The sequence below is a fragment of the Tursiops truncatus genome, chromosome 2, assembly GCF_011762595.2.
Source record: "Tursiops truncatus isolate mTurTru1 chromosome 2, mTurTru1.mat.Y, whole genome shotgun sequence".
In the NCBI taxonomy this organism is placed as follows: Eukaryota; Metazoa; Chordata; class Mammalia; order Artiodactyla; family Delphinidae; genus Tursiops; species Tursiops truncatus.
Window position 1 is genome coordinate 10,852,392 of NC_047035.1, and position 23,853 is coordinate 10,876,244.

A 23,853-nucleotide genomic window follows, 5' to 3' on the forward strand; every position below is an offset into this window, starting at 1 on the left:
AATCAATGAAGGGATGAAAGCAACTTAAGTCAGGCAGAGGTGGTGGGCAAGATAGCATCTTGCTCTTCAGCTCCAGAAAGATCCAGCATCAGTCAACAAACATGGATTCTCTTAACCTGACTCCAGAGAGATCCCGAGGGAAGGAGACAGAAGGGCTGACCCTTGAAACCTCCCGGTACGCTGGCTCCCCATACTTGCCTGTACAGCACAGTCACTCTGGGCTATTTTTTTTTTCTTTTTTTTTTTTTTTATGGTACGCGGGCCTCTCACTGTTGTGGCCTCTCCCGTTGCGGAGCACAGGCTCCGGACGTGCAGGCTCAGCGGCCACGGCTCGCGGGCCCAGCCGCTCCACGGCATGTGGGATCTTCCCGGACCGGGGCACGAACCCGTGTCCCCTGCATCGGCAGGCGGACTCTCAACCACTGCGCCACCAGGGAAGCCCTCTGGGCTATTTTTTAAATGGCACATCCCAGACACACGGAACCAGAATCTCCAGGAGAGAAGGAGCCCAAGTCTCTATCACTGAAAAGCTCTGGGTCAACCACATACAGCCCAGCCAGACCTCTGGGGGGGAACATTGATCTAATCCAAGCCTGATTTTGCAGAGGAGAGACCCGAGGACAGAGATGGGAAGTGGTTTGCCAGAGAGTGGCCAAGCTGGGACTGTCACTTGGCATCCTCCAGTCACGCCCAATGCCTTCAGGTGGAACTAGATGTCAGCGATCCGGCCCCAGCTGGTGGGGAGTTTGAAAGAGCACTGGGTGTGGCTAAGGATGGCCAGGGAGAAAGGCTGGGCCTCTCTGGAACCGCCAACGTGAATGGCTTATGCTCTCCCAGAGTCTCCTGCTTTGGACTCGTGCTGACCCCCAAAGCCATTTCCCTGGTTATTCACCCTCCATTCTCAGACCTCAGTTCCCTCTCGACCCCAAGACAGGGGGCCAGGCCACCTTTTGACGGCTGCCCTACAAAGGGGTAAAGCCGACTCCCAGCAGCTCCTGCCACCTGGCGGGGCCCGCGGCCAGGCAAGACCCCAGTGCTGCACTCACTCCCTGGGCATGTGGCATGTGGCCCTCTCCACGCTGTCGTCCCTTGGCTGCTTGGGGATTTGATGTGAATTTCCCTAGGCCTTCCGCACCCACCACCTGCCAGGACGCCCCGCCTGTCCGTAGCATGGAAGGTGGCTCCAGCATCTGGGCTCGGTGCTCGCCAGATGGTGCCTTCAGCACTTTTAACTGGAGGGCGTGACATTTGGGCGTGGCTGAGAAAGGAGCCCCCAAGACCCCAAAGTCTTAGGCACCTCCAAGACACACTTCTTCTTTCTTTTTTTATAAATTTATTCATCTTTTTTTATTTTTGGCTGCGTTGGGTCTTCATTGCTGCACATGGGCTTTCTCTAGTTGTGGCGAGCGGGGGCTACTCTTTGTTGCGGTGGCTTCTCTTGTTGCGGAGCACGGGCTCTAGGCGCACGGGGTCAGTAGTTGTGGCACACAGGCTCAGTAGTTGTGGCGCACGGGCTTAGCTGCTCCGCGGCATGTGGGATCTTCCCGGACCCGGGCTCGAACCTGTGTCCCCTGCATTGGCAGACAGATTCTTAACCACTGCGCCACCAGGGAAGCCCCAAGACACACCTTTTCTTATTTTTCATTTCCAGTTTAGCAAAGACACCTTATGAGATTAAAACTCAGCACCAAAGATAGACTTATTAAGAAGTAGTATTAGACAAGAGCAGATGGTGCAGGATCCCTTTAAACTGAATTTAGAATAGCACTGAAACCACTGGTTCTCAACCTTGGCTACACACTGGAACCCTGGGGAACTCTTAAAACCCTGAGGCTTGGGCGCCACCCTTAGAGATATCGCTGTAAGCAATCTGGGTTGGGGCGAGGGCTGCAGGATTCCTAAAAGCCCTCAGCTGATTTTACCAGGCATCCCAGGGGAGAACCAATGTGTCGTTTGTGGCTGACATATAATACTGACGTGTATTTTGGGCCTTCCTTAATTTTTAAATATCCTTTCTCTTTTATTTCTAATTTATATTACCTTTGCAAGCCACTTAAAACTCTTTCTGGGAAAGGCAGAAAGAGAACATTTAATACATTAAATTAAAATGCATTTTTCAACACATTCATAAGCAAGTTAGCATGCCCGTTAATTAAAAGGGAAACTGAGGCTCAGAGCTCAAGGCCTCCCAGAAAATAAGAGGACAGGCCCCTTTCTCTAACCCCATCCACTCCAGAAAACTGGTTTACTGCTTGTACCTTCTGGAGGAAAATGAAGGTTTGCAGCAAAGTTTCTCAAGGCGTGATGCATAGATCACCCACCTCAGATTCCAGGGCCCCTCCCCAGACCTGCTGCATTTTCAGCATTCCCTCAGGGATTCTGAGTTGCACAGGGATTGAGAGCACACAGATTGTATCCTCAGCAGGCTCCACTGTCTCTCCGGGGACCCAGAGACCCCTAGGCTTGCTTGTTCATCCAGCAGGGGGCACAGAGTGGCAGTGGGCCTGTTTTTCCTCCTTCGTGGAGGACCTGCTCCTCTGCTCCAGCTCCCAGGGGAAGAGCTGCAGACTTTCCCCCAGAAGGATCCCTCGTGGGCAGGAGTCCCACTGTGCCCTCGGGAACACCCTCAGGCAGATTCTCCACTGGTGGAGCCTTTGCTGGCTCCGTAAGGGCTCAGAAAAGAGGTAATCCTCCCTCAACACACACACACACACACACACACACACACACACACACACACACACACGCACACACTGCCAGGTTGACACAGTGCTACCAGTGGTATTGGGAGCAGAGCCATTTGTGGGCAGCTGGTTCCCTTGTGAAAGTCAAGTCCATGGTCAAATTTATACTGAATGCTGGCAGAGGTCACACCACCGTGACCCGGTGACCCAGGAGGCTGAGCTGGTGGGTGCAGCTTCCATGCTGGGGAAAGGAGAAGAGAGGGACAGGGAACTAGGCCTCCCAGACACCAAAGTTTCTGCCAGGCAATGAGTACGTTTGTTCTCTTCTTAAGGTGCATTTTGAGCACCTGTGGTCCCAGGACCTGCCCATGGGAGAAAGGGGAATGTCCCAATCTGTCTTGTGGGGTCTCTCCATCGTCCTCCTGCCCTCCTCCCACCAACTGGTCTGTGGGAGAGAAGTGATGACATGCAGTGGGGCGACCAACACTCCCCAGGCCTAGGGGGACTGGGGCATCATGGAAAGGCCTGGTCTTGGGCATTCTGATGCCTGCATTCTGCCCTGGCTTTGCCATCCACCTCCAGTCCAACCTCCACCTCCCACCCCACACCCAGGTCTCAGTTTCACCCTCTGTAAAATGGGAGGCTGGACACACTGATCTCCAGACCCCGCCCAGCATTACAATTACTCTCAGCTTGGCCAAGTCCTCCAGAAGCGTACAACAATTAGATAATTTCACTGTGTTATTTTCTGGGACTCTAGGCAACGTCCAGTCACGTTCCCACATTTCTGCCATTTTCCCTTGGTTCGGCAAAGGACCAGTGGAGACCAGCTGCGACCTGTCAGAGATACCAGCCCATCTGGCCAGTGGCCCCAGGCAGCCCCTTTCGCTGTTTTTCCCCGTGCTTGGGCATGTTACGGCTGTTAGGGAGCATTTGTTGGCGATGGCTGTGGTCCAGGCTGAGGCCCCGGCCCCCGCCTTTGACCAGCACCTCAACAGAGCGAGGTCAGGCCTCCTGAGCCTGCACAAATAGAAATTAGGAGGCAATTAGCCCCCCTGGGTGTGTGAATTTCCTTTTGAGGTTTGAGAGGCAGATTTTAAGCAAACACAGCGTCACTAACCATAATAATACTTTCCACTGAGATCCTAAGGGGAGGTCCCTGGCATCACATTTCTAAGAAGCCAGAAGCCCCAGGAGCCCAAGTGCCAGGAGGCAAAGAGGTGTGGGAATGGGCCTGGTGGCGCCTGCTTGCCCTGCCATGGCCACTTCCTTGGAGCCCACACAAGGTCACCTGTCAGCCGGGAATGTGTGGGTTAGGGTCTACAATCACGTCAGTGGCAAGAGCTTGGCAGGTGGCAGGGATCTAGGGGAAGACAGCAAATACAAGGGGTCAGGATTCCTGGGGTCAAGCCCCAGAACTGCTTTATGGCCCTCGATCAGTCACTTCATCCCTCTGAGCCCTGCCTGTTACAAAGGCCACAGACCCACTCTGGCTACCTCCACAGCCTGCAGTGAAGATAAAATGGGGCAGGCAAGTAATGTGTTGTGAAGAATGTAAAACCCTGTGACATAGCAGCTGTCTCCTGACTGCCACACAAGAAGCAGAGGAGTGGTTAAGAGTGTGCTCCTCACTCTAGGGGGAATCAGACTAGCTGGGTTCCAATCCTGGCTCCATCACCTACTGGCTGTGTATCCCTGGGCTTCTCTTTCCTCATCTGTAAATGAGGTTAATGCTAGTACACATCTCATAGGGCTGTTGGGAGGATGTAACAGATTAGCGTAGGTTAAGGGCTGAGAATAGTGCCTGATTCATCAGAGGAGAGCAGAGTCAGGGCTGGCAGCAATCTCCAGCCTCAGCCGCAGCTGATCAACCCTCTCCGAGCCACAGGCAGGGCAGAGAGCCTGGGAGAGGCTAGAGTCAGCCTTCAGGGGAAGAGGCTTTGAGACTCCCAGGACCAGGGAGGCGAACTCATGGTCACTGAGGGCTAACTGGGGTCTGGGGCAGGAGTGGCTGGGGCCAGACAGATTTGTCCCCTCCTGTCCCCCAGGACCTGGTGGACCCACCAAGGCCTCAGGGCAGCAAGACAGAGATGCAGGACAGCTCAGCCCTGGAGTCAGAGGAGGGTACAAATCCTGGTTTGTGTCTCCCGAAGTACGGCCTGGGCAAGCCCCCTAACCGCTCTGAGCATTGTTTTCTCATCTGGATTAAAGGGAATGACGAGACATACTTTCTGGGGTGTTGTAAAGAGTAAACCGAATAGCGTTTGTAAAGCCTTTGGATGTCTCCTGGCACATAGTGAGCCCTTGGATACGGCTGTCCCTGCCCGCCCACGCTTACCCGCACCCCCAGCCTACCCAGGCAGGGCAGGGTCTAGCTCCATGCTTCACGATGTGGCTCTACTGCCTCCTGAAGACAGTAGCCCAGACAGTCATTAGGTTTGGGGCCTTCTAATCAATTCCTTCAGATAATTGAGCTGGGAATGGGCAACACTCCTTAGCCTGAAATAAGTCGGCAAGAGATTCTTGAAACCACGGGCCAGTCTGGCTGAGGTTTTTAAGGACTCAGACTTTGGAGGCTAAGGGTTGTGAGTTTGAAGCCCAGCTCCACTCATTACTGGCTCTGTGATTTTGATAAGGTGGTGGAAGCTCTCTGAGCCTTAAGTTTCCTTATCTGTAAAGCAGACCCGTTCTCCCCCAAGTGGTAATTGTGAGAACGGCTGTCTCCGCGGCGCCCCCTGCTGGTGGGTCCGTGCCTCCTCACTCAGTGGTTGCGAGTGGCCGAGCCTGGCCCCTCCGCTCCCCCCGGGCGCGGGTCCGGCCCAGAGGTGCGGGCCGCCCCGTGACCCGCGCGTGCCCGCCCCGCCCGCAGGATCGTGCAGATGTTGCTGCCGGTGACCAGCCGCACGCGCGTGCGCCGTAGCGGCATCAGCCCGCTGCACCTGGCCGCCGAGCGCAACAACGACGAGGTGCTCGAGGCTCTGCTGAGCGCGCGCTTCGACGTGAACGCGCCCCTGGCGCCCGAGCGCGCGCGCCTCTACGAGGACCGGCGCAGCTCGGCGCTGTACTTCGCGGTGGTCAACAACAACGTGTACGCCACCGAGCTGCTGCTGCTCGCCGGCGCCGACCCCAACCGCGACGTCATCAACCCCCTGCTGGTGGCCATCCGCCACGGCTGCCTGCGCACCATGCAGCTGCTGCTGGACCACGGCGCCAACATCGACGCCTACATCGCCACGCACCCCACCGCCTTCCCCGCCACCATCATGTTCTCCATGAAGTGCCTGTCGCTGCTCAAGTTCCTCATGGACCTCGGCTGCAACGGCGAGCCCTGCTTCTCGTGCCTGTACGGCAACGGCCCGCACCCGCCCGCCCCGTCGTCCTCCAACAGGTTCAACAACGCGCCCGGCTCGAACAAGGCGCCAGGCGTCGTCCAGGTAGGAAGGCGCGTCTGGGGGAGTGCGGCCAGGGCCAGTGCGCTCCGGAGGCTGGGGGGACTAGTGGTTCACTCGCTCCCGAGGCTGTGTGCACCGGAGGCGGGGTGGAATACACTAGGGAGGCAGCAGAAGATGATGGTTAGCAGGATTTGGAGGCAGTGTGGACGCATGGTCAGGGCACTTTGGAGGGAGTGTAAGCTAGTATTTAGCGCTCTTCGGAGGCAGCAGAACCCGGTGTTAGCATGCTTTAGAGGCAGCAGAACTTAGTGGTTCACGTGAACGATTAAGTCCTTTCTTTGGTCTGCTGTTTTGGGGGAAGGAACAGTGGAGCAGGGGATTGGTGAGGAACTCTGCAAAACTGAGGGGTTCATCACCCCCAGCAAACCTACACCTGGAATATGAGGTTAATTGACCAGGATCCGGGTGGAGGTGAGAGCAGGCTGGTACAAGGTCAGGCGAGGTGCAGAAAGTCAGTGACCCCAGCGGCAAGACCTGTCCATGGTGATGACTTAAATAAGCCAGAATGTAAAATGAAAAGGAAATTAGAAACACCCTCCTCTTGGAGATATTAACAATGGCTAATGGCCATCGCTTATGGGCTATCCTCTGTGTGCAGAGAAGTTTATGTTTATATTACCTTAATTCTCATAGAAAAAAAAAACCCTTGAAGTTGGTGTCATATACCCATTTTCTAGACAAGGACGTTGAGGCTTAGGGAGGTGACGTGACTTGCCCAAGTTGCCCCCCTCCTGCTTTTGGCAGCAGTAGGCCTGTGTTGATGAGAGAGGGGTGTGGATGTGGAGAACTGGAATCTACCCTGGGCATGCCCAGTGTCTGTCCTCAGACGTGTCCCCTGCCCTCACTGGCCGCAGGTTCCCACCTGTAGGATGAGCTTGTCGAGGCAGTGCCCTTGGTCCTGGGTGTCCCAGCACTGGTGTGTGCTCCCTTTCAGTTCTGCGAGATCCTGTCTGCCCCGGAGGTGAGCCGCTGGGCAGGGCCCATCATCGACGTCCTCCTGGACTACGTGGGCAACGTGCAGCTCTGCTCCCGGCTGAAGGAGCACATTGACAGCTTCGAGGACTGGGCTGTCATCAAGGAGAAAGCAGGTAGGGGCTGTCACTGCTGCGGCCGGCAGCTCACCCTGCCTGACTCAGGCCGGGACTCGGGGCCTGTGACTGTTACTGACATTTGATGAGCACCTTCTCGTGCCAGGCTCTGTGCTGCGTGTCACATCCAGTGGCTCCGTGATTCCTCGTTTTGTAAGTGAGGAGCCTGACCCTCAGACTGTCACTTGGCGAGCGTCTCACCACTAGTTAGTGGCAGAGCTGGGCTTCAAACCCAGGTTTGATCGACCCCAACATCCCGCCCCTAAATCTCTCTAGGATGCTTTAAACAAAAACTCCGGCTCCCCGCGGGGTATCAGGACCTTTAGAGTAAGTCGCCCAGGATCATGGGCCGCTGGGAAGCAGTGTGGTGGGGTGGAGGAGGGAGTTACGGGCTAGGGCATCTCAAACTGCAAAGTGCACACGAAGCACCTGAGCATCTTGTTTAAAAATGCAGAGTCTGCCTCAGCAGGTCTGGGGCGGGGCCTAAAAGTCTGCATTTCAACATGCTCCCGGGTGGTGCCGGTGCCGTCAGGTCACCGGTCTAGGGGCCAGGCCGCCGGAGCTCTGGAACCAGGGGCTTGCTGGGCGACCGTGGGCAGGACTCCCCTCTGGACCTCAGTATCCCTGTCTGAACAGAGCAGGCTGGCAGGCTCAGTGTCCAGCCCCACCCAGCTCTGCCAGCTGGGGGTGTTTGCAGGGCCGGGCGTGTACCTGGCACGGTGAGGGGGCTTTGGCCGCGGTCCAGCAGCTGTGTGCAGTGCAGATGGGGCAGCCTAGCTGAGTCAGGCCAAGAATTCCTGTAAGAAATTACGGGCAGGTGAGGCGTCAGAGCCAGTTGAACTGGGTGCTGCAGCCGATACTGAGGAGATGCCTGCCCCGAGGCAATCCAGCTGCCCCAGGGCTTTCTCTGGCGCTAGGGGGCACCGTCCTGTCTCTGACCCAAGTGCTTGTCAATCACGTAGCACAGAGGCTGACCCACAGAAAGTTATTATTATCCCACCATTGCTGCTGCTGTCCCCAGGTGAAGACGCTGCCTCATCACCTGTCCAGTTGTCCCACAGCCCAGTGCCCCAACTCTGACTTGCCAGGTTCTCCTTGATCCCTGTGCCCCTTTGAACCCACACTTGCCGTAGGATTTTCCACTTGCACAAATGCCTGGGAGCTCTTGAATTGAGGCCCTTAATAAAGTTACTGGGCTGGCGATAGCGGGGAGGAGGAGGGGGCGGAGGACGGGGGAGGATGGGATGAACTTGCCCACTCACTGGGAACTCTAGATGCTCAATAAACAAACATTCCTTGAGTTAATGAATAATTGGTTGCCATCACCGTGACTGGCCACTAGAGGCCACTAGAGAATAGAGCGGTCCTTGCTTAGATGTCGTCCGACCTCTCACTGTCCTCGCCTCAAGCCCTGCCTGGGAAGGGTAATTTCCAACCAAACTGTGTCCATGGGAAAAAATCTGCTGAACCCTTTAGTGTGCTACAAACATTTATTAACAGGAAGAACAAATAGTTCTTAACCAATACTTCTTCCGGTTACTTTAAAGCCCACCCTCCATCTGCGAAACACTTTCCCACGTGCGTTTTCATTTAATGCTGTGACGTTGACATCAGAGACTCCAAAGCCAGCCAGGATACCAGCCCTGGTGGCCCTGTGTCCTTTGCCTACGCAGTGGCCTTTTGCCTTCCCACAAGCTCAGACTTCACTCAGCAGAGAGCGGGGCTGAGCATCCCAGAGGGCAGCGGAAGTGTCAGCAGGGCCGCGATGGGCAGCTAGTGAGACAGCCCTGCAGCTGGCTGGGCTCCCCCCTCCCCCCACATTCCTACTGCACCCTGATCTTCCCTGAGTGGCGGTGGCCTCTGGCTTGGCACTGCTGCTTCCGCTGCCTGGAATGCCCTGCCTCCCTCCCTCCCTCACCCGGCAGATTCCTACCCACCCATCGGGACCCTGCTCAGATGCGCCATCTGGTGTGGAAGCCTTTCCCCAAAGCTCCTGAGTGGGTACCCCTGCATCTCTGGCCCAAGCACGGGGCCAGCCACAGTGAAGGCGTCAGCATGTGTTTGTTGAATGAATGAATGGCATTCTTTGATTCAGCAAATACCTACCCTGTTCCCAGGGCTGAAATGAATTACTAGATGCATCAGGCCCTGCTCTTACCTCTCTCTCCCGCTCCCCCCGCCCCCCAGCTGAGAAAACTCCACTGAATGAGGTATCCCGGGGGCCTCCTGGAGGAGGCAGCCCGGTAGGATTCTGGGACCTGCTGGAAACTGCCCAGTCCCTGCCCCTTGACCCTGACTTCTCTGCACCCCCCAGAGCCCAGAGCTGAATTCCATGCATGGGGGCACTTAAGAGGTCATACTCGCTAAGGCTGTGGGGAGGGGCGGGCTCTGGGCTGGTGTGTAGAGGAGGGGGCACAGGACAAAGGAAATGCCAGTTCTAGTCCCAGGTGTGATCCCTGCTAAGCCCTCACCTGTAAAATGGGTTTGGTACCTGCCCTACTACTTCCCTGGGCTGTGCAGACGGATGAGGGGTGACGTCTTTTCAGTTGGCAGGGGCCGGGGTCATGGAGCGTGGGGGTAGTCCAGGCACCCGCTCTCTTAGCCAGCTATGTGGGTTGGCTACTTCCCACAAGCCAGGGTCACAGATGCAAACCCTCTGCCGCTTGCAAACGGCGAATCAGCATCTCTCTCTCCTTTTTCCAGAAGGTCCAAGACCCCTGGCTCACCTTTGCCGGCTGCAAGTTCGAAAAGCCATTGGGAAATACCGCATAAAACTCTTGGACACGTTGCCGCTCCCAGGCAGGCTGATTAGATACCTGAAATATGAGAACACCCAGTAACCGGGGCACGTGGAGGAGGAGTGGCTCCTCAGACTGTTCACTGAGTGTCAGGACAGCAGTGGCCCCAAATCCAAGAGGACCTGGTGACAGATGAGGCTGTGGGCTGCCTCCGTCTCAGCTGGGGTAGCGCCGTGATCTCACCGGCCTCCGGGCCAGAGCTTTGCCCAGAGCAGAGGACAGAATGTGTCACGTAGGAGAAGAACCATGTTTGTTTTCAAATGGACAAGGAGATCCCCGACCTTCTCTGCCATCAGGGATGGCAGAAGGCTCCATTCCTTGGGCCAGGAGATGGGACCAGGGCAGGACTTGGGGTGGTCTGGGGAAGGCAGGGGCCAGCAGGGAAGCCCTGGCGCCACCTCTGGGCTGTGGCTGGAGAGCTTTTGGGGGTGAGTCTGTCTTTCCCAGACAGCCTTGCTGCAGAGTGTCCCTGTGCCCCTCCCCCTTTGCTCTGGGAAACTCTCCACTTGACTCTGAGCTCTCTCCCCAAAGGTGTGGCCCAGGGGAGTGGGGTGGGGAGACCTCGGTCCCAGAGGGCTTCCTTAGGTACAATAAATGTTGCACAGATGGTGCCCTGCCCGGTGAAGTCCCTTTCGCCAGACCCCTCCGGGGCCTCAGGTCCTTAGCCCAGCTCCTGGCAGGAGTGGGGGAGGAGCAGGTGCTGGGACAGGGCACATGGACCCCTGATGGTGTCACTTTGGTTTGGGCTTCCGAAAGGCCCAAGAGAATGTGTCCTTCATTCACCAGAAGAGACCTGACAGCCCCAGGAGAGGGGACAGCTTCCTGCCCTGTGGTTGGCGTAGCCACGGTTGGCTTTTCTCTCCCGGTTCAGTTGTCATGGAAACTGGAGCTTCATCACAAACAGGGTCTCAGATCCTACAAGTCTCCTGACACCTGGGCTTGTCCTATACACGTGTCCCCTGGCGCTGTCTTCACGTCTTACCCGTTTTGCTACAAAAGCTGAGATACTGGGAAAAACCATTCAAATACCGGCTCCTGTGAGCAATCGCCGGAGGGATGGACATCGTCAGCCCTTGCAAAGGCACCACACTTGAGAGACAGGAAGCCTCGTGCCCCCCATTGCATCCTTCCGTCCTCACGTGGGTGCGGGAGGAGTCCGGCAGGAGCTGTGAGCCCATTTGGGGTGGTGCAGGTGAGAGAGCTGAGGTCTGGCCCGGCTCTAGTTCTTTCTCGCCGTCTGAGTCCCGCTCGGCTCGCCGAGATTGCCTTGTTTCCATGGAAGTCCCAGTGACTTATAGGCGCTGCCTTCCCTCACTGGTTAAAGCCACTCAGGTGACACCAGAGCAGGTGACCTTCCTCAGAGTCTGCTCCGGCCCCGCCCCAGGAGAGGCTTCAGCGAGGTCAGACGGAGTTTCTGGCTTTTGGCAAACAAGCAGCAGGGCAGGTTCTGGGTCCCAGGCTGGCTCTGCTGTCGGCTCACTCCTCTGGGGCCTCAGGTTGCCATCCTTGTGGCCCCTGGTGGCCTTGCTGGCTCTGACACGCTGACTTGCCATGGAACCAGTAAGTCCCAGTGTCTTCCTGAAGAGGATGAGTCTGACAAATGACACCTCCCAGCCAGGGGTCAGAGGGAACCAGGCCACATCTTGCCCGCTCCCTCCCGGTACAGGAGGGAAAACAGGCCCAGAGAGGGGAAGGGACTTGCCTGGGTACACACAGCAAAGCCCCGGGATTCCAGCCCAGCAGTGCTTGGCTAGAGTCCCATGCTGTCTTGCTTCAGAGATCCTGAGGAAATATCGAAGGGAACCTGCGTCCTCCCAGACTGGGGATGTTCAACCCCAGGGTCCCAGGGGAAGGGGCCAAGGCGGGCTCAGTGCATAGCCAGAGGAAAGCCCTGAATGAAGAATGCCTTTGCTGACCTGGGAGCCAGAGGGGGTGGCAGTCAATGATGGGACAGAGCAGAAAGATGTTGTTTGGGGGCATTTGGGGTGGGGCTGGGTATCAGGCAAAACTCTTAAACCTACAGCACTTCTCAGGTTGCCTTATGTCCTAGAGGGTCCTAACAGGCAGCGGCCACAGGCATTGGGCAGGATGGGGACGCTGGTCTGAGGGAGGTCTCCCCTGGAGGAGGTGAGTCTTGAGGAGGTGGTGGGAGATGTGGGAAGGGAGAGCTCAGCCCCTGATTCAGCATCAGCACCGTTTATTTGCAGGATGTGGGGCCCGGCTTGGGAGGCACAGGAGTCGCCTTGGGTTCTTAGAATATTGATGTACGTCCATACCAGTCAGTCGCAGCCACTGGTCAGAGCCCCTCCACTCCAGTGCCTTGCCCAGCCCCGCACCTCCGAATCACCCAGCAGCTAAAGCGTAAATGCCCTGCTTCCCCCTGGGGGGTCGGTTCTGAGTGGTCAGTGCTCACACTGTGCCAGCGGTTCCGTGTTTTGACCATCTCTGCTGTCAGGAGGACTGGACAGACACCACTCCTGTGCCTACCCAGCCCCTGGGAAGACTTCAGCCACAGAGGTGTCTGGACAGCATCACCAAACAGTAAACGTCCTGAAAGTGTCTTCATTTCGTGAGCAGGGGCACATTTGACCCAGTGCTGGAGATCTGAGCCTGTGAGCAGGAGATGAGTTCCTGGGTTTCATGTTGAGACAACACCATTCACTTCTTGGTTAGGGAAGCAGCTGCCCCTGCTACTGCGGCTGTCTTTTGTTTCTTTGTTTTTAATACTGAAGTTCTCCAAGTTGTGTTTTTCCCCAACTTGCTTCGACGTGGAAAATCACGGTGTCGGGTGTTTCTGTTGAGTGGCACCTTAGTAAAGGTTTCTGCTTCCAGACAAGGCTCTCAGAATTTGAATTAAGGCACTGCCAGGTATCCCCTGGGAAAGGTTGAGCCCCAGAGGAGCTGTGGGGACCCAGGCCCGGTGTACTCGAGCAGCACCCCAAGAAAACATGCCTCCCAGAGCTGGGCTCCTTCTCTGAAGGAGTGCGGGTGGCTGGATGACCCGGGCACCCGTTCCCGTGGGTTGTGCACTCTATAAACGACACTGAGATGTCGGTGTGGAAGGACCTACAGACACCGTCCGATAACTAGGAGGGGTGACTCTGGGTTGGTGCACTTTCCATCCTTTGTGAAGTACTAGAGTGCCCGGCACTCACAGCATCCCCACGGCTACCCACGTGGCAGGTCTATTTTCAATCACAGTTTTTGGATGAGGACGTTCTGGCACAGAGAGGGCAAGTAACTTGCCCAAGGTCACACAGCTAGCTGGTGGCAGGGCCCAGATTAGAGCTTTTAACACCCTGCTGTACAATGTGGAGGGGCCGAACCTCATCACAGTGGGTCCTGCAGGGCCTTTGTAATGATGTGCAGGTGGGGAGAGAAGGGGACATGCCTCCTCCAGGCCCCCTCTCTGTTCTTTAAAACCAGAGCAGCCTGAGGCAAGGGCTCTGGCTGAGGACTCCCTACCGCATGAGCCAGATAATAACTCAGGACAACCCTGCCTGCATCATGTGGCCTCATGGCTCTGAAGTCCTCTGAGACCATCAGGCAGAAACCACCAGAAACCCACCGGCTTCCCAGTGACGCTGCCCCTCCATGTGGATGCCCCTCTCCAGGGGAATGCTGGAGTAAAAACAGGCAGGGTAGCAAGGGGCCTTAGCAATCACTAATCCTGAGACCTTGTGTTAGGAAGGATTCTGAGGCCATATCCGGGCCCCAACAGAGAGAGTGTGTGACCAGTTGATGATACTTGCCTTGGACTCAGAAGTGGTGGGTGCATCTGTTTGCTATCTTTGATCTAGTCCCTGCTTTACAGAGGAGGAAACTGAGGCACAGGGCGGGCATTAACTTGTTCAACAGTATGCTGTTGATTTGGGAGCCATAGTCCCCAACCAGGCTGGTCCCCTGCACCTGTCCCGGTCGTGAGAACTGTGTTTTGATGAAATGAGCCGCTTAGCGCCCGTGGCAGCCCCTACGCTCTCAGCCACGGAGCCATGCCACACACAGCAGCGCAGATCCTGGGCCAGTGTGCGGTGCGGGCCAGAGCAATGCCCCACCGACTGAGGTCTGCACAGGCATGCGGGGGATCCCTCGGGCTCTGGCTCTGCCGGCCCCCCACCTCCCAAGGCTGCTGGTTTGGGCACTATTGGGGCCAAACCAAGGGCCACTCCCCGCCACCAGTGCCCCCCTCTGTGCATTGTCCCAGGCAGAGGCCCTCATCATTCCACTGGCAGGACACCTAGGGTGTGCCAGGGACTGCATCAGGCCCGGGAAGAGAGCCATTGGCAGGTAACCTAGGAATCTGAATGAGCTAGACATGACGATGATGATGATGATGATTTTGCCCATGGACCTAGAACCAAAGACTATGTTGAAAAAAGGAGCAATTTGGTCAAACAACCAGTTGTTTTGTCCACAAGGGGCTCTGCTCCTGCTTGGTCTTGGCCCAGTCTCTGCCCTGAGGCTGTGATTGGAGTGGAAGGTACTGCAGAGGGAACCATTCTCATCCCACCCCTCATCCTGCAGGTGGGGCAGAGAGGCCCCAAGAGGAAGGCTCCAGCCCCACATCCCACGGCAGAGCCAGGAGCACAGGTCCCCCTGCCCTGGTCCCAGCCTCCCTATTCTCTAGAGCAGTTTGGACCCTCTGGGTAGCCACACCCTCCCCGCTCTGTTCTCTGGCGTGGGGAATCAGAGCATCCTTTCCCGTGAACTGTCTCCACCCTCCTTCCTTGGAATTGAGCAGTTGGGCCCCAGTGCCCATCCCCAGACATCACAGAGGTCTCTGGGCCACTCCAGGCTTCCCCCACAGCCTCTGCAGGTGGCCCTCCGTCTGGGCCAGCTAGCTTGTCCTAGGCCTGGGGACCATTCAACTTCATGGACCCGAGATGTGAAAACTGCAAAAGAAATGTCTTTATTCTTGTAGCCTTCTTAATATTTACAAAGAACAAGAAGAACAGAACTGAGATTGGCTTACACAGTGGGTGGCAGATGCACAGGTGCGTAACTCTGGCTTTTGGAACGGCTGGCAGGCCAGAGCAACGCCCCGCCGACTGAGGTCTGCACAGGCCTACGGGTGATCTTTCGGGCTCTGACCCGGGTGGAGGGGGGCCGGCCGAGCCCGGCTCCACCGCTCCCAAGGCTGCAAGGGCTGGCTGGGCAACTGCCTGAGAAGCCCCTGCCCCGATCCTGCCCTCCCCCTCCCCCCCACACACAAAGGGAAGGCTCTCAAGAGGCTACACCACTGCCCAGCCCACTGCTCACCAGGAGAGCTCCCGGGGTCTCCAACACCCCTGCAGGCCAGCGGTGGGGACCAAGGCCCTCCCGGCCCGGCTAGAGGTAGCCAAAGACGTTGAAGATGGGCGGGGGCATGGCCGGCTTGGTGGGAATAGGCTTCAGAACCACGGGTCTGTACACTTTCTGCCCGGGGCCTTCCACATCCTTGCAGAAGTGGGCCAGCTCGCCGGGGGAAGCCGAGCTTTTCCGCCAGAGGCCCAGGCTGGGGAGCGGGCTCTGAGGCAAGGCCCCTGGAGGGCCTGGGTAGATGGGCTGTCCATGGTACTGGAAGGGGCAGCAGCTCCAGGCATTGACACGGCCCACCAGGGAGACCCCAGGCATCTTGAGTGGCTCCTTTTCAGCGGGTGCCCTTGGGGATGCGGGCACTGGGGCTGTCTCGGGCGCCAGGGGCTCCAAGCCCTTGCAGTGTTTCTTACCCTCATAGGGAGGTCCCTCCCTGGGGCCCAGTCCCCCCTCCAACCCCACGGGGTAGCTTTGGGTGGGCCGTGGCTCTTCCCAGAAGGAAGCCGGCAGCTGTCTTTTCCTCATGGGCACCTGGCCAGGCCTGGCAGCTTCTGGATCCGGCCCGTGTAAGGTCTGCTCCTTAGAGAGACATTCCTCCCTGTAGGGGTTCCCCAACGCCTTCTCCTTGCAGCACCCACCCCCGCCGGGGCTGGAACTGTGGCCAGAATCGAGGGGCAGCCTCCCAGGCCGGTCCTCGGACCCCCTTTTCAGGTGAGGCTCGGCCCCTCTGCCGGGGAGGCCCCGCGGGAGCCGGGAATACTTCTGGGAGAAGCGTTTGAGCTGCTTCTGCAGGTACTTGCGGTGGTCCACCGAGCGGCGGCAGGGTGCAGACTTGTCCAGGGCCGCCTTGATGTCGCTGGATGCCAGGTTCACGAAGTTCAGCAGCATCTTCACGTCGCTGTCGGATGCCATCACCAGGGGACCGCTGCACGGGGCTTTCCATGAAGAGGGCGGCTCTGCAGGCGGCTGGCGGCTCCAGGGAAGGGCACGGAGCTGACCTGGAGGGACACAGCAGCCGTTGGAGTCTCTTTGGGCAACCACACTCAGCCCTCCCCAGAGGCCACATGGTTGCAGACAGCGGTGCTCACCGCAACACCCCTCAGCCCTAGACAGAGTCCTGGGTCGTGGGACGCTCCTTCGAGCCGCTAACCCTTCCCAGCGCATCTGTGATGCACAAACACATTTCGTCTTCTTGGGTCTGTTGCCCTGCACGCGCAGCCGAGGCTCAGAGAGGTCGGGCGACTTGCCCAAGGCTACCCAGCCACAAGTGGCGTTGCTGGAGCCCACTGTGTCTCCCACATACCACGCCGCCGGCATCCACAACCTGCCAGCAAGGTTTTCATTTTCTGAGCCGAGGCAACCGCTCCACTTTAAGGCAAGGCCAAGCCCCCTGTCTCTCCGGCGGTGCCCTCCTCCTCCCACCCCCGCCCCCAGCCCTGCTAGCATCCACCCCCCTCCTCAGTCCCCACGCTCCACCCACAGTTCTCACGCAGGACAGGCAGGACCCCTGTCTGGCACTCAAGCCGAGGCCTGCCTGGCGGGCTGATCTCAGGCTGTGGGCAGCAGGGACTCCCCCGTAGAAGCATCTGCAGCAATTTCATGCCTCCTGGGCCACCACCCGCAGCACCTCGCCCCTCCCCCAGGCCCCAGCCTGCCCCACGTCCCCACCCAGTGGGGCCTGAGACGCCTGGACCTCCACACTGACCGAGGGTGCGGGGCCCCGGGCCCCGCCAAGGTGGCCCGGCAGGTTCCCCGCCGCAGACCTGGGCCAGGCCCGGCGCGGCCGGCGAGCTCCGTGGTCCGGCTGGAGGCAGTTGTGCAGCCCTCGAGCGGGCTGAATGGAGGACGAGTCCCCGGAGCTGGGGGGCCCCTCAGGCCAATCAGGAGCGCCTCTCCAGATACAAAGCATCCCAATCAGGCGGCAGCGCCCCGTTCCCACATTCTTTGCCGTCACAAATTGTCACCATGGGGACCATCACAAAAAAGACAGCTCCCAAATGCAATCATTTCCCGGTAAATTTCTACCCTTCAGCCCACTCTCCTTCTCGGCCTCCACGCCCCTCCTCCCCTTGACCTCGGTTCCCTGATTTCTCGAGGGGGCGGGGTGTGTGTGTGTGTGTGTGTGTGTGTGTGTGTGTGCGCGCGCGCGCGCGCGTGCGCGCACGAGCGCGGGTATGTATGTGTGTGTGTGCGCGCGCGCGCGCGCGCACGTTTAAAAAGTCCAAGATTGAGGAGGGGCTGGGCCCAGAAGAGATGGGCTGGCAAAGCTCCCCCAGACTCCAGGCCTACAGCTGCCATGCTCCAGTGCAGACAGACAATCGGATGGGGTGAGCCAGGGCGGGCTGCTTTCCCCGCTGTCCCTGAGTGTTGAGTGGCTCTCTCTGCTCTCTGTCTCCCTCCTTCCCTCTATCCTCTGTCCTCTCTCTCTCCCCACCCCCTTCCCAAGGCATCGGGCGCTGGCAGGCCTGCGAGGGCGGGCAGCACACTGATGTTGGAGAGGTAGCCAGGGCAGGACTCTCTAACGAGGTGCTGGGATATCCATGGGAAGGGAACTGGAGCTCTCAGGAATCTTGTCTTTATGTTTGCTTCCTCAATTGAGCTGCACAAAGCCTGAATTGCCCATTCAGCGCGGCCGGACAAAAGGTTGGCGTTGCACGGTCCCCTAGCATTTGTAGTCAAACAGTTAGGGACTTAAATCGAGTCGTCATGATGGAGAAAGAGGTGGACAAAGCCCATAGAATTGCCATCAGCAAACATTTTCCTGTGTCATATTAGCCAGTCTCCATGGCTCCCCCTGGCCTGGGGACAATGGCACAAGTTTGCACACTTGGCTACTGTCACCGTGCCAACGCTGGCGGGGCCCGCAAGCAGGGCCGCTCTGAGCAAGTAAGGGAGCCTAGAGCCAGCCTCTGGCCCTGCCCACTGACGGCCCAGAGGGAAGGTGAGGCCGCAGGCGGAGGGAAGCTGCCTGGGAAATGCTGATGGGCGAGGCCTCCATGCCAGCCAGCTGGGTGGGCCCCCACCATCCCATGTTCTGCCTCTTCTCTCCCCTCCTCCTTTCCTTTCTCTTCCTTTCTTTTCCCCCTTTCCTCTGCCACCTTCTCCTTCTGTCCCTAGCCAGCTGACACCAACCCACACCTTGACGTACAACCTATAATGCCAAGGACTCCTCTCCAAGGCTCCCACTCCCCCAGACTGGGAGCACTGGCAGGGCAGGAGGACTCACCCAGGAGTGGTGGTCCCATCCCCTCCTGCTGGCCAATAGGCAGCCACCGCCAGCACGAGGCGCCTGCCCACAGCACTGGGCTCCAAGCCGCCTCCTCTCTGGCCTGAGAGTCTCTACAGGCAGAATGACGGGTTCGGAGGAGAATTCAGTTTAGGCATTTACGAGCCAGTGCCCTGTTCTCTGTGCCCTCTTCCCCTGCTGCTGAGATGAAGGTGACCTTGGACCGGAGCATCCTGGATTATTGGCCCGTATCTGCAGCAGCGTCTGTGTGGCCGAGGGCTACACCGCTGTCACTGTAAACCCCTGAGATTTAGGGGTTACTTGTTTCTGCAGCATAACCCAGCCCACCCTGACTGGTAGAAGCAAGAAACATCCTTTCTGCTCCAAAATGCCCTGCACACACACGGCTGGAGAAAACACTCTAATGCCTGAGGTCACCAGGTTAGGCTCTGGAACTGCTCTCATCACGGCTCCCCACTGCCTGCTGCCCGGTGGAGGCTGGGTCAGCCAGTCTGATGTGCGTTCCGGTTCCTCCATAAGCCAGCGCCGGCCCAGGAGACACCTTCTCCATTACTCTCTGCTGGGACACTGGCCCCATTCCTGCCTGGCCTCCGGCACACTCCGTGTCTGCTCCTGCCTGCCCCTCTCTCTGGAACGCCTTCTCCCTTCTAAGAGCATCGAGATGCTCTCGGGCCACTCTGCTCAGATCTCAGCTTCCTTTTAGACTCCAGGGCACCTGCGGTCCCTCCAACCCACCTGATGCTGCCTGCCTGTGACAACATCCCCTTGCTTTTCAGCCAGTAATGGACCCTCGTCCCCAACAGGTCCCTGAGCTGCGTGGGAGTTGAGTCTGCATCTTTAAAACTCTCCAGAGCTCTTAACACTGGCTGTTCTTCCACCAAATGCTTTTTGAGGAAAGAGGGAAGGAAGGGAGGGAGGGAGAAAAACATGGGGTGAAGACAATCGATACTTGTAGGGCATCTGGTTCGCACTGAGACGCGTGCACGTGGACCGTCTCGCGTGGCCCTGAGACAGCTCCGAGGGTGTGCGTGTGGCCGTCACAGAGGGGGAGCACGAGGTGCAGTTACTTTCCCAAGGCCCCGCAGCTACTAACCGGCAGCACTTGAACTTGAAGCCAGGACTGTCTGTGTACAAAGCCCGTGTCAGTCCCACCAGGCCTCGCTGATTCCCTGAGCTGTCAGGAGGCCTCGCAGACCAGATTTTCTACATCAAGTCCTGGGTTCAGCTCTTGCGTCCTTTTGTTGGAATGTGACTTTCAACTTCCGACTCAGGAACATGGGAGCCGTGGCTATCGGTGACCAGGCGAGGGGAGCGGGGCCAGCTGTGGCTTGAACTGTGGCCTGAGAACCTGATCCACGGCCCCACATGGACGCGGCCGCACCCCAGGCCTCAGGCCAGGCCTCTGGCGCTGCCGGTGACCCCTGCTGGGGAAGGCTTCTCCGTGATTTTCCAACGGGCCGTAAATACAGGTGGAAAAACATCACTAACGATAATCATGCTTCCCTCTAGAGAGTCCTTCCACGGTCATTCTCTCATTGCGGTCCTGGTCCTGTGCAGGGAGTGAATTGTTCTCCCTGTTTACAGTTGGTGACACACCCAAAGACAAGCTTCAGGCTTCTGCTTCTTGCGCCCAACTCAGGCAGCCCTGTCCCCTCAGCATTCTTCAAGGCCCAGCTCAAACATCCAGGAAGACTTCCACCTGCCAGCACTGTATGCAACACCGTCTCCCATCCCTCCATTTACAGATTCAGAGATGAAGTCTAACCTCCTTGGCTTGACACAAAAGGCCCTTTGGAATCTGAGCCCTCCTGGGGCCCGGCACAGAGTAGCTTCTCATTAAGTGTTTCATGAATTAAATACTTTGGCCATCCTGCCGAATAGAATGTATCCTTTGGACTGGAAGCAACTGCTTCCTGTCTAGTGTTACTGTTCATTGCTTGCCCCACCCTCCCAGCCTTGCCTGGGCAAGCTCCAGGTTCTGGAGTTCTGTCTGCCGGTTCATTTCTGTATCTCTGGTGCCTAGAATGGCCTTGGCACAGAGCAGGCCTTCATGACTGACCCTTGTGGCTGCCATGGTTGCACTCGATGAGAAATTGTGTGTTCCTTCTCGACTGTGTGTTCCTGCCTTGAAAGCAGGAAGCTCTTTTTCACAATTGCATCCCCCTGCGCCAAGCAGGGGCTCTAGAAAGCTCTGTTGAAAGCAAGTGAGCTGTGCTGAATTGAACTTGAGGGTCCCGTCCCAACCATCTGCTGTCATTGCCATGCATCTCCTACGTCCCAGTCGTGTTAACCCCGCCTCAAGTTTATCCACGCTATTCATCACGAGGGACTCCATTCGGTACCTACTGTGTGCCAGGACCAGAGCGTGCAAGGGTGGGAGCATTTCGCTTGCTTCTCTGTTCCCAAGGCAACTTACTGGCGGGGAGAGATCAACTTTGTCTTGATGATTAAGCATCCGTCTTCGGGCCCATCCAGCGGTGAAACGAACGACACCCTAACTTTCCTTGGCTTCCCAAACAAACTATTAGGGACCACCCATCCAGAATCTCTGGATGTCATCTGACATGGTCCTCTTCTAGAATTAGCTGACACCGGTGCAGCCTGAAACTGAAAAGCTAAAGGAGGCAGTGGGCCATGTCTTGTGCCAGCCCAGCCAGAGGGAACCTAGGGAGGTGACCTGGGGCAGTGCGCTTTCAAACTGCTTTTATGCAGAGAAGCCCATTAAGAAATAGTGTGTGGGAGTCCAACATGTAAAACAGTGACAGCAGTGTGTGGTGAGTACAGATTGATTTTGCACACACAAATGCATACTTTCTACTTATTTTGCAAACAGTGGATTAGAGCAAGGAGTCTGTTTTGATGACAGGGAATGTGGAAATAAGGGCCTGTAGATTACATTCTGACATCAGCTGTACTGTCCAGCAACCCCCGCTCAGGAAACGTACAGAGGCTACACTGGGGGCAAGGGCACAGTGGTCCAGCCGGCACCTCTGTGGATGTATGACGCGGACATCACAAGATGATTTATGTAACCTCCTTACATAATGGGAGTATTTCTATGAAAGACCAGCCTGAGGCTCGCTGTCAACTGTAATTAGAGCAGACGGGCTTCCTGTTTCCTTGTAATGGGAGGTGTCGGGTTGAAATTTGGTGCTGGGCCGAGGGTTTCTGGCCTTGGCGACCTTGCCTCACAACTGAGGCTGAACATTAGTCTGGCTGTGCCCTCAGAGCAGCTAGAGACCTCACGATGACCTGGAGAGGTCACAGCCCAGCTCAGACAGTCCCTGTGTCCTGGGCCACAGCTCGACTGCAGTGACAGAGACAAATGTCAGTGTGATCAAGTCCCATATTGGAAGTGATTTCACTGCATTATTATGAAGCCAGAAGGGAGACTGGCTTTGGAGATAAGACCTCTGAACTCTGCCCATACCTGGCTGTGTGATCTTGGACCAGTCACTCACCCTCTCTGGGCCTCAGTTTCCTGGCTGGATTACATTAGCAGCTCTCAGCCTCCATGTTGCACACATGGTCATTGGTGTGGGGCTGGTGTGTCACAAGTCAGTGTTATTTACAAACGTTCCAAACTTAGAAAGTGTGCTTTTTCCTAACATAAATTAGAGCAGATTCAGCATAATAAAGTTAGGTGAACTCCTTTGCATTCTCTTGTGCTTTCTGGAAAGTTATATGAATGAGCAGGTGAGTCTGAGGACCCAACTCTCCAGGAAGAGAGGCTAGAGCCTCAAATTTTCATTCATCACATGGGTTCTCAGGAAGGGCAGGGTTCAGAGAAAGAATTTTATGTTGAATGAGGTGAGAACAGACATCCGTGCCTTGTTCTTGGTCTTGGGGGAAAGCATTCAGTCTTTTACCATTAAGTATGATGTTAGCTATAGGATTTTTGTAGATGCCCTTTATCTGGTTGAGAAAGTTCTCCTCTATTCCTAATATGCAGAGAGTTTTTTTTAATCATGAATCGAATCAGTGTTGAATATTGTCAAATGATTTTTTTCATCAATTTATATGATCATGTGGTTTTTCTTGTTTAGCCTGTAGATATGGTGAATTATACTGGTAGATTTTCAGATATTGAACCAGCCTTGCATTCCTGGGAAAAACACTCCACTCAGCTAGGGTGTATAATTCTTTTCATATATTGCTGAATTTAATTTGCTAATATTTTGTTGAGGATTTTTTTTTCTCTTCTCTATGTTCATTGTGTGTATTAGTCTATAGTTTTGTTTTTTGTACTATTTTTGTCTGGTTTTGGCTTCATGGTAACAATGGCCTCAGAAATGAATTTGGCAGTGTTTCCAATTTTTTTTTCCTACAAGAGTATAAAATTGGTGCTAATTCTTCAAATGTTTGGTAGGATTCTCCCATGAAAACATCTGGGCCGGGGGATTTCTTTGGGGGGAGGTTTTTAACTACAATCTCAATTTCTTTAATAGTAATAGGATTATTCAGATTATCTACTTCATATTGGATGAGCTTTAGTAGTTTGTAGTGTTTGAGGAATTGATCCATTTCATCTAAGTTGTTGAATTTATGTGCATAGAGTCGTTCATAGTATTCCTTTATTATCATCTTGATGTCTGATGTTATCTGTAGTGCTATCTCATTTCATTCCTGATACTGGTGATTTGTGTCTCCTTTTTTGGTCAGCCTTGCTAGAGGTTTATCAATTTTATTGATCTTTTCAAAGAACAAGCATTTTATTGATTTTCTGTATTGTCTTTCTGTTTTCAATTTCATTGATTTCTACTCTTTATTATTTCTTTTCTTCCCCCTTCTTTGGGTTTGTTTTACTTTTCTTTTTCTACTTTCATGAACTTAGATAATTGAGACTTTCTTTTCTAATGTAAGAAGTTAGTGCTATAAAATTTCCTCTCAGTGCTGTTTTAGCTGCATCTCACAAATTTTGACATCGTTTATCTTAAATTTCCATCGGGTCAGTGCGTCCTTGGTATTTCTCTTGATATATCCTCTTTGACCCTGTGATGGTTAATTTTATGTGTCACCTTGACTGGATTATGAGGTACCCAGATGTCTGGTTAGTCATTAGTTCTGGGTGTGTCTGTGAGGGTGTTTCTGGAAGAGATAAGCATTTGAAATAGTGGACTGAGAAGAAGGCATTGCCCTTCCCAGTGTGGGCGGGCATCATCTAATCTGTTGAGGGTCTGAATAAAACAAAAAACAGAAGAAGGGAAGATTTCTTCTCTCCCTGCCTCCCTGCTTGAGCTGGGACATTGGTCTTCTCCTGCCCTTGAACTGAACTGGGATTTACATATT

General features: G+C 55.7%; 2 protein-coding genes across 6 annotated transcripts in view; one reads left to right on the forward strand and one right to left on the reverse strand.

Moving 5' to 3' along the window:
* ASB2 (ankyrin repeat and SOCS box containing 2) overlaps window positions 1-12,849 on the forward strand; it is a 50,224-nt gene extending 37,375 nt beyond the window's left edge. For 4 of the 5 annotated variants that reach the window (XM_033850682.2, XM_033850683.2, XM_033850684.2 and 1 more), the window contains 3 exons: window positions 5,554-6,118; window positions 7,071-7,224; window positions 9,928-12,849. In XM_033850682.2, coding sequence (XP_033706573.1) covers window positions 5,554-6,118; window positions 7,071-7,224; window positions 9,928-10,064 — 856 coding nt within the window. In that variant the 3' untranslated portion in view covers window positions 10,065-12,849. The remainder of the gene's footprint in view (window positions 1-5,553; window positions 6,119-7,070; window positions 7,225-9,927) is intronic. The other variant, XM_073800092.1, reaches the window with a different exon arrangement.
* A 2,185-nt stretch (window positions 12,850-15,034) lies between these two features.
* FAM181A (family with sequence similarity 181 member A) lies at window positions 15,035-17,089 on the reverse strand. Its single transcript, XM_073799917.1, has 2 exons — window positions 17,081-17,089; window positions 15,035-16,315 (listed from the first exon to the last, which is right to left on the reverse strand). The coding sequence occupies exon 2, from the start codon at window positions 16,227-16,229 to the stop codon at window positions 15,351-15,353; it is 879 nt and encodes a 292-aa protein (XP_073656018.1). The 5' UTR covers window positions 16,230-16,315; window positions 17,081-17,089; the 3' UTR covers window positions 15,035-15,350.
* Between the last annotated feature and the right edge of the window lie 6,764 nt (window positions 17,090-23,853).

Coding starts and splice junctions, on each gene's coding strand:
- FAM181A (XM_073799917.1), bottom strand. CDS start 16,229: ATGGCATCCGACAGCGACGTGAAGATGCTGCTGAACTTCGTGAACCTG.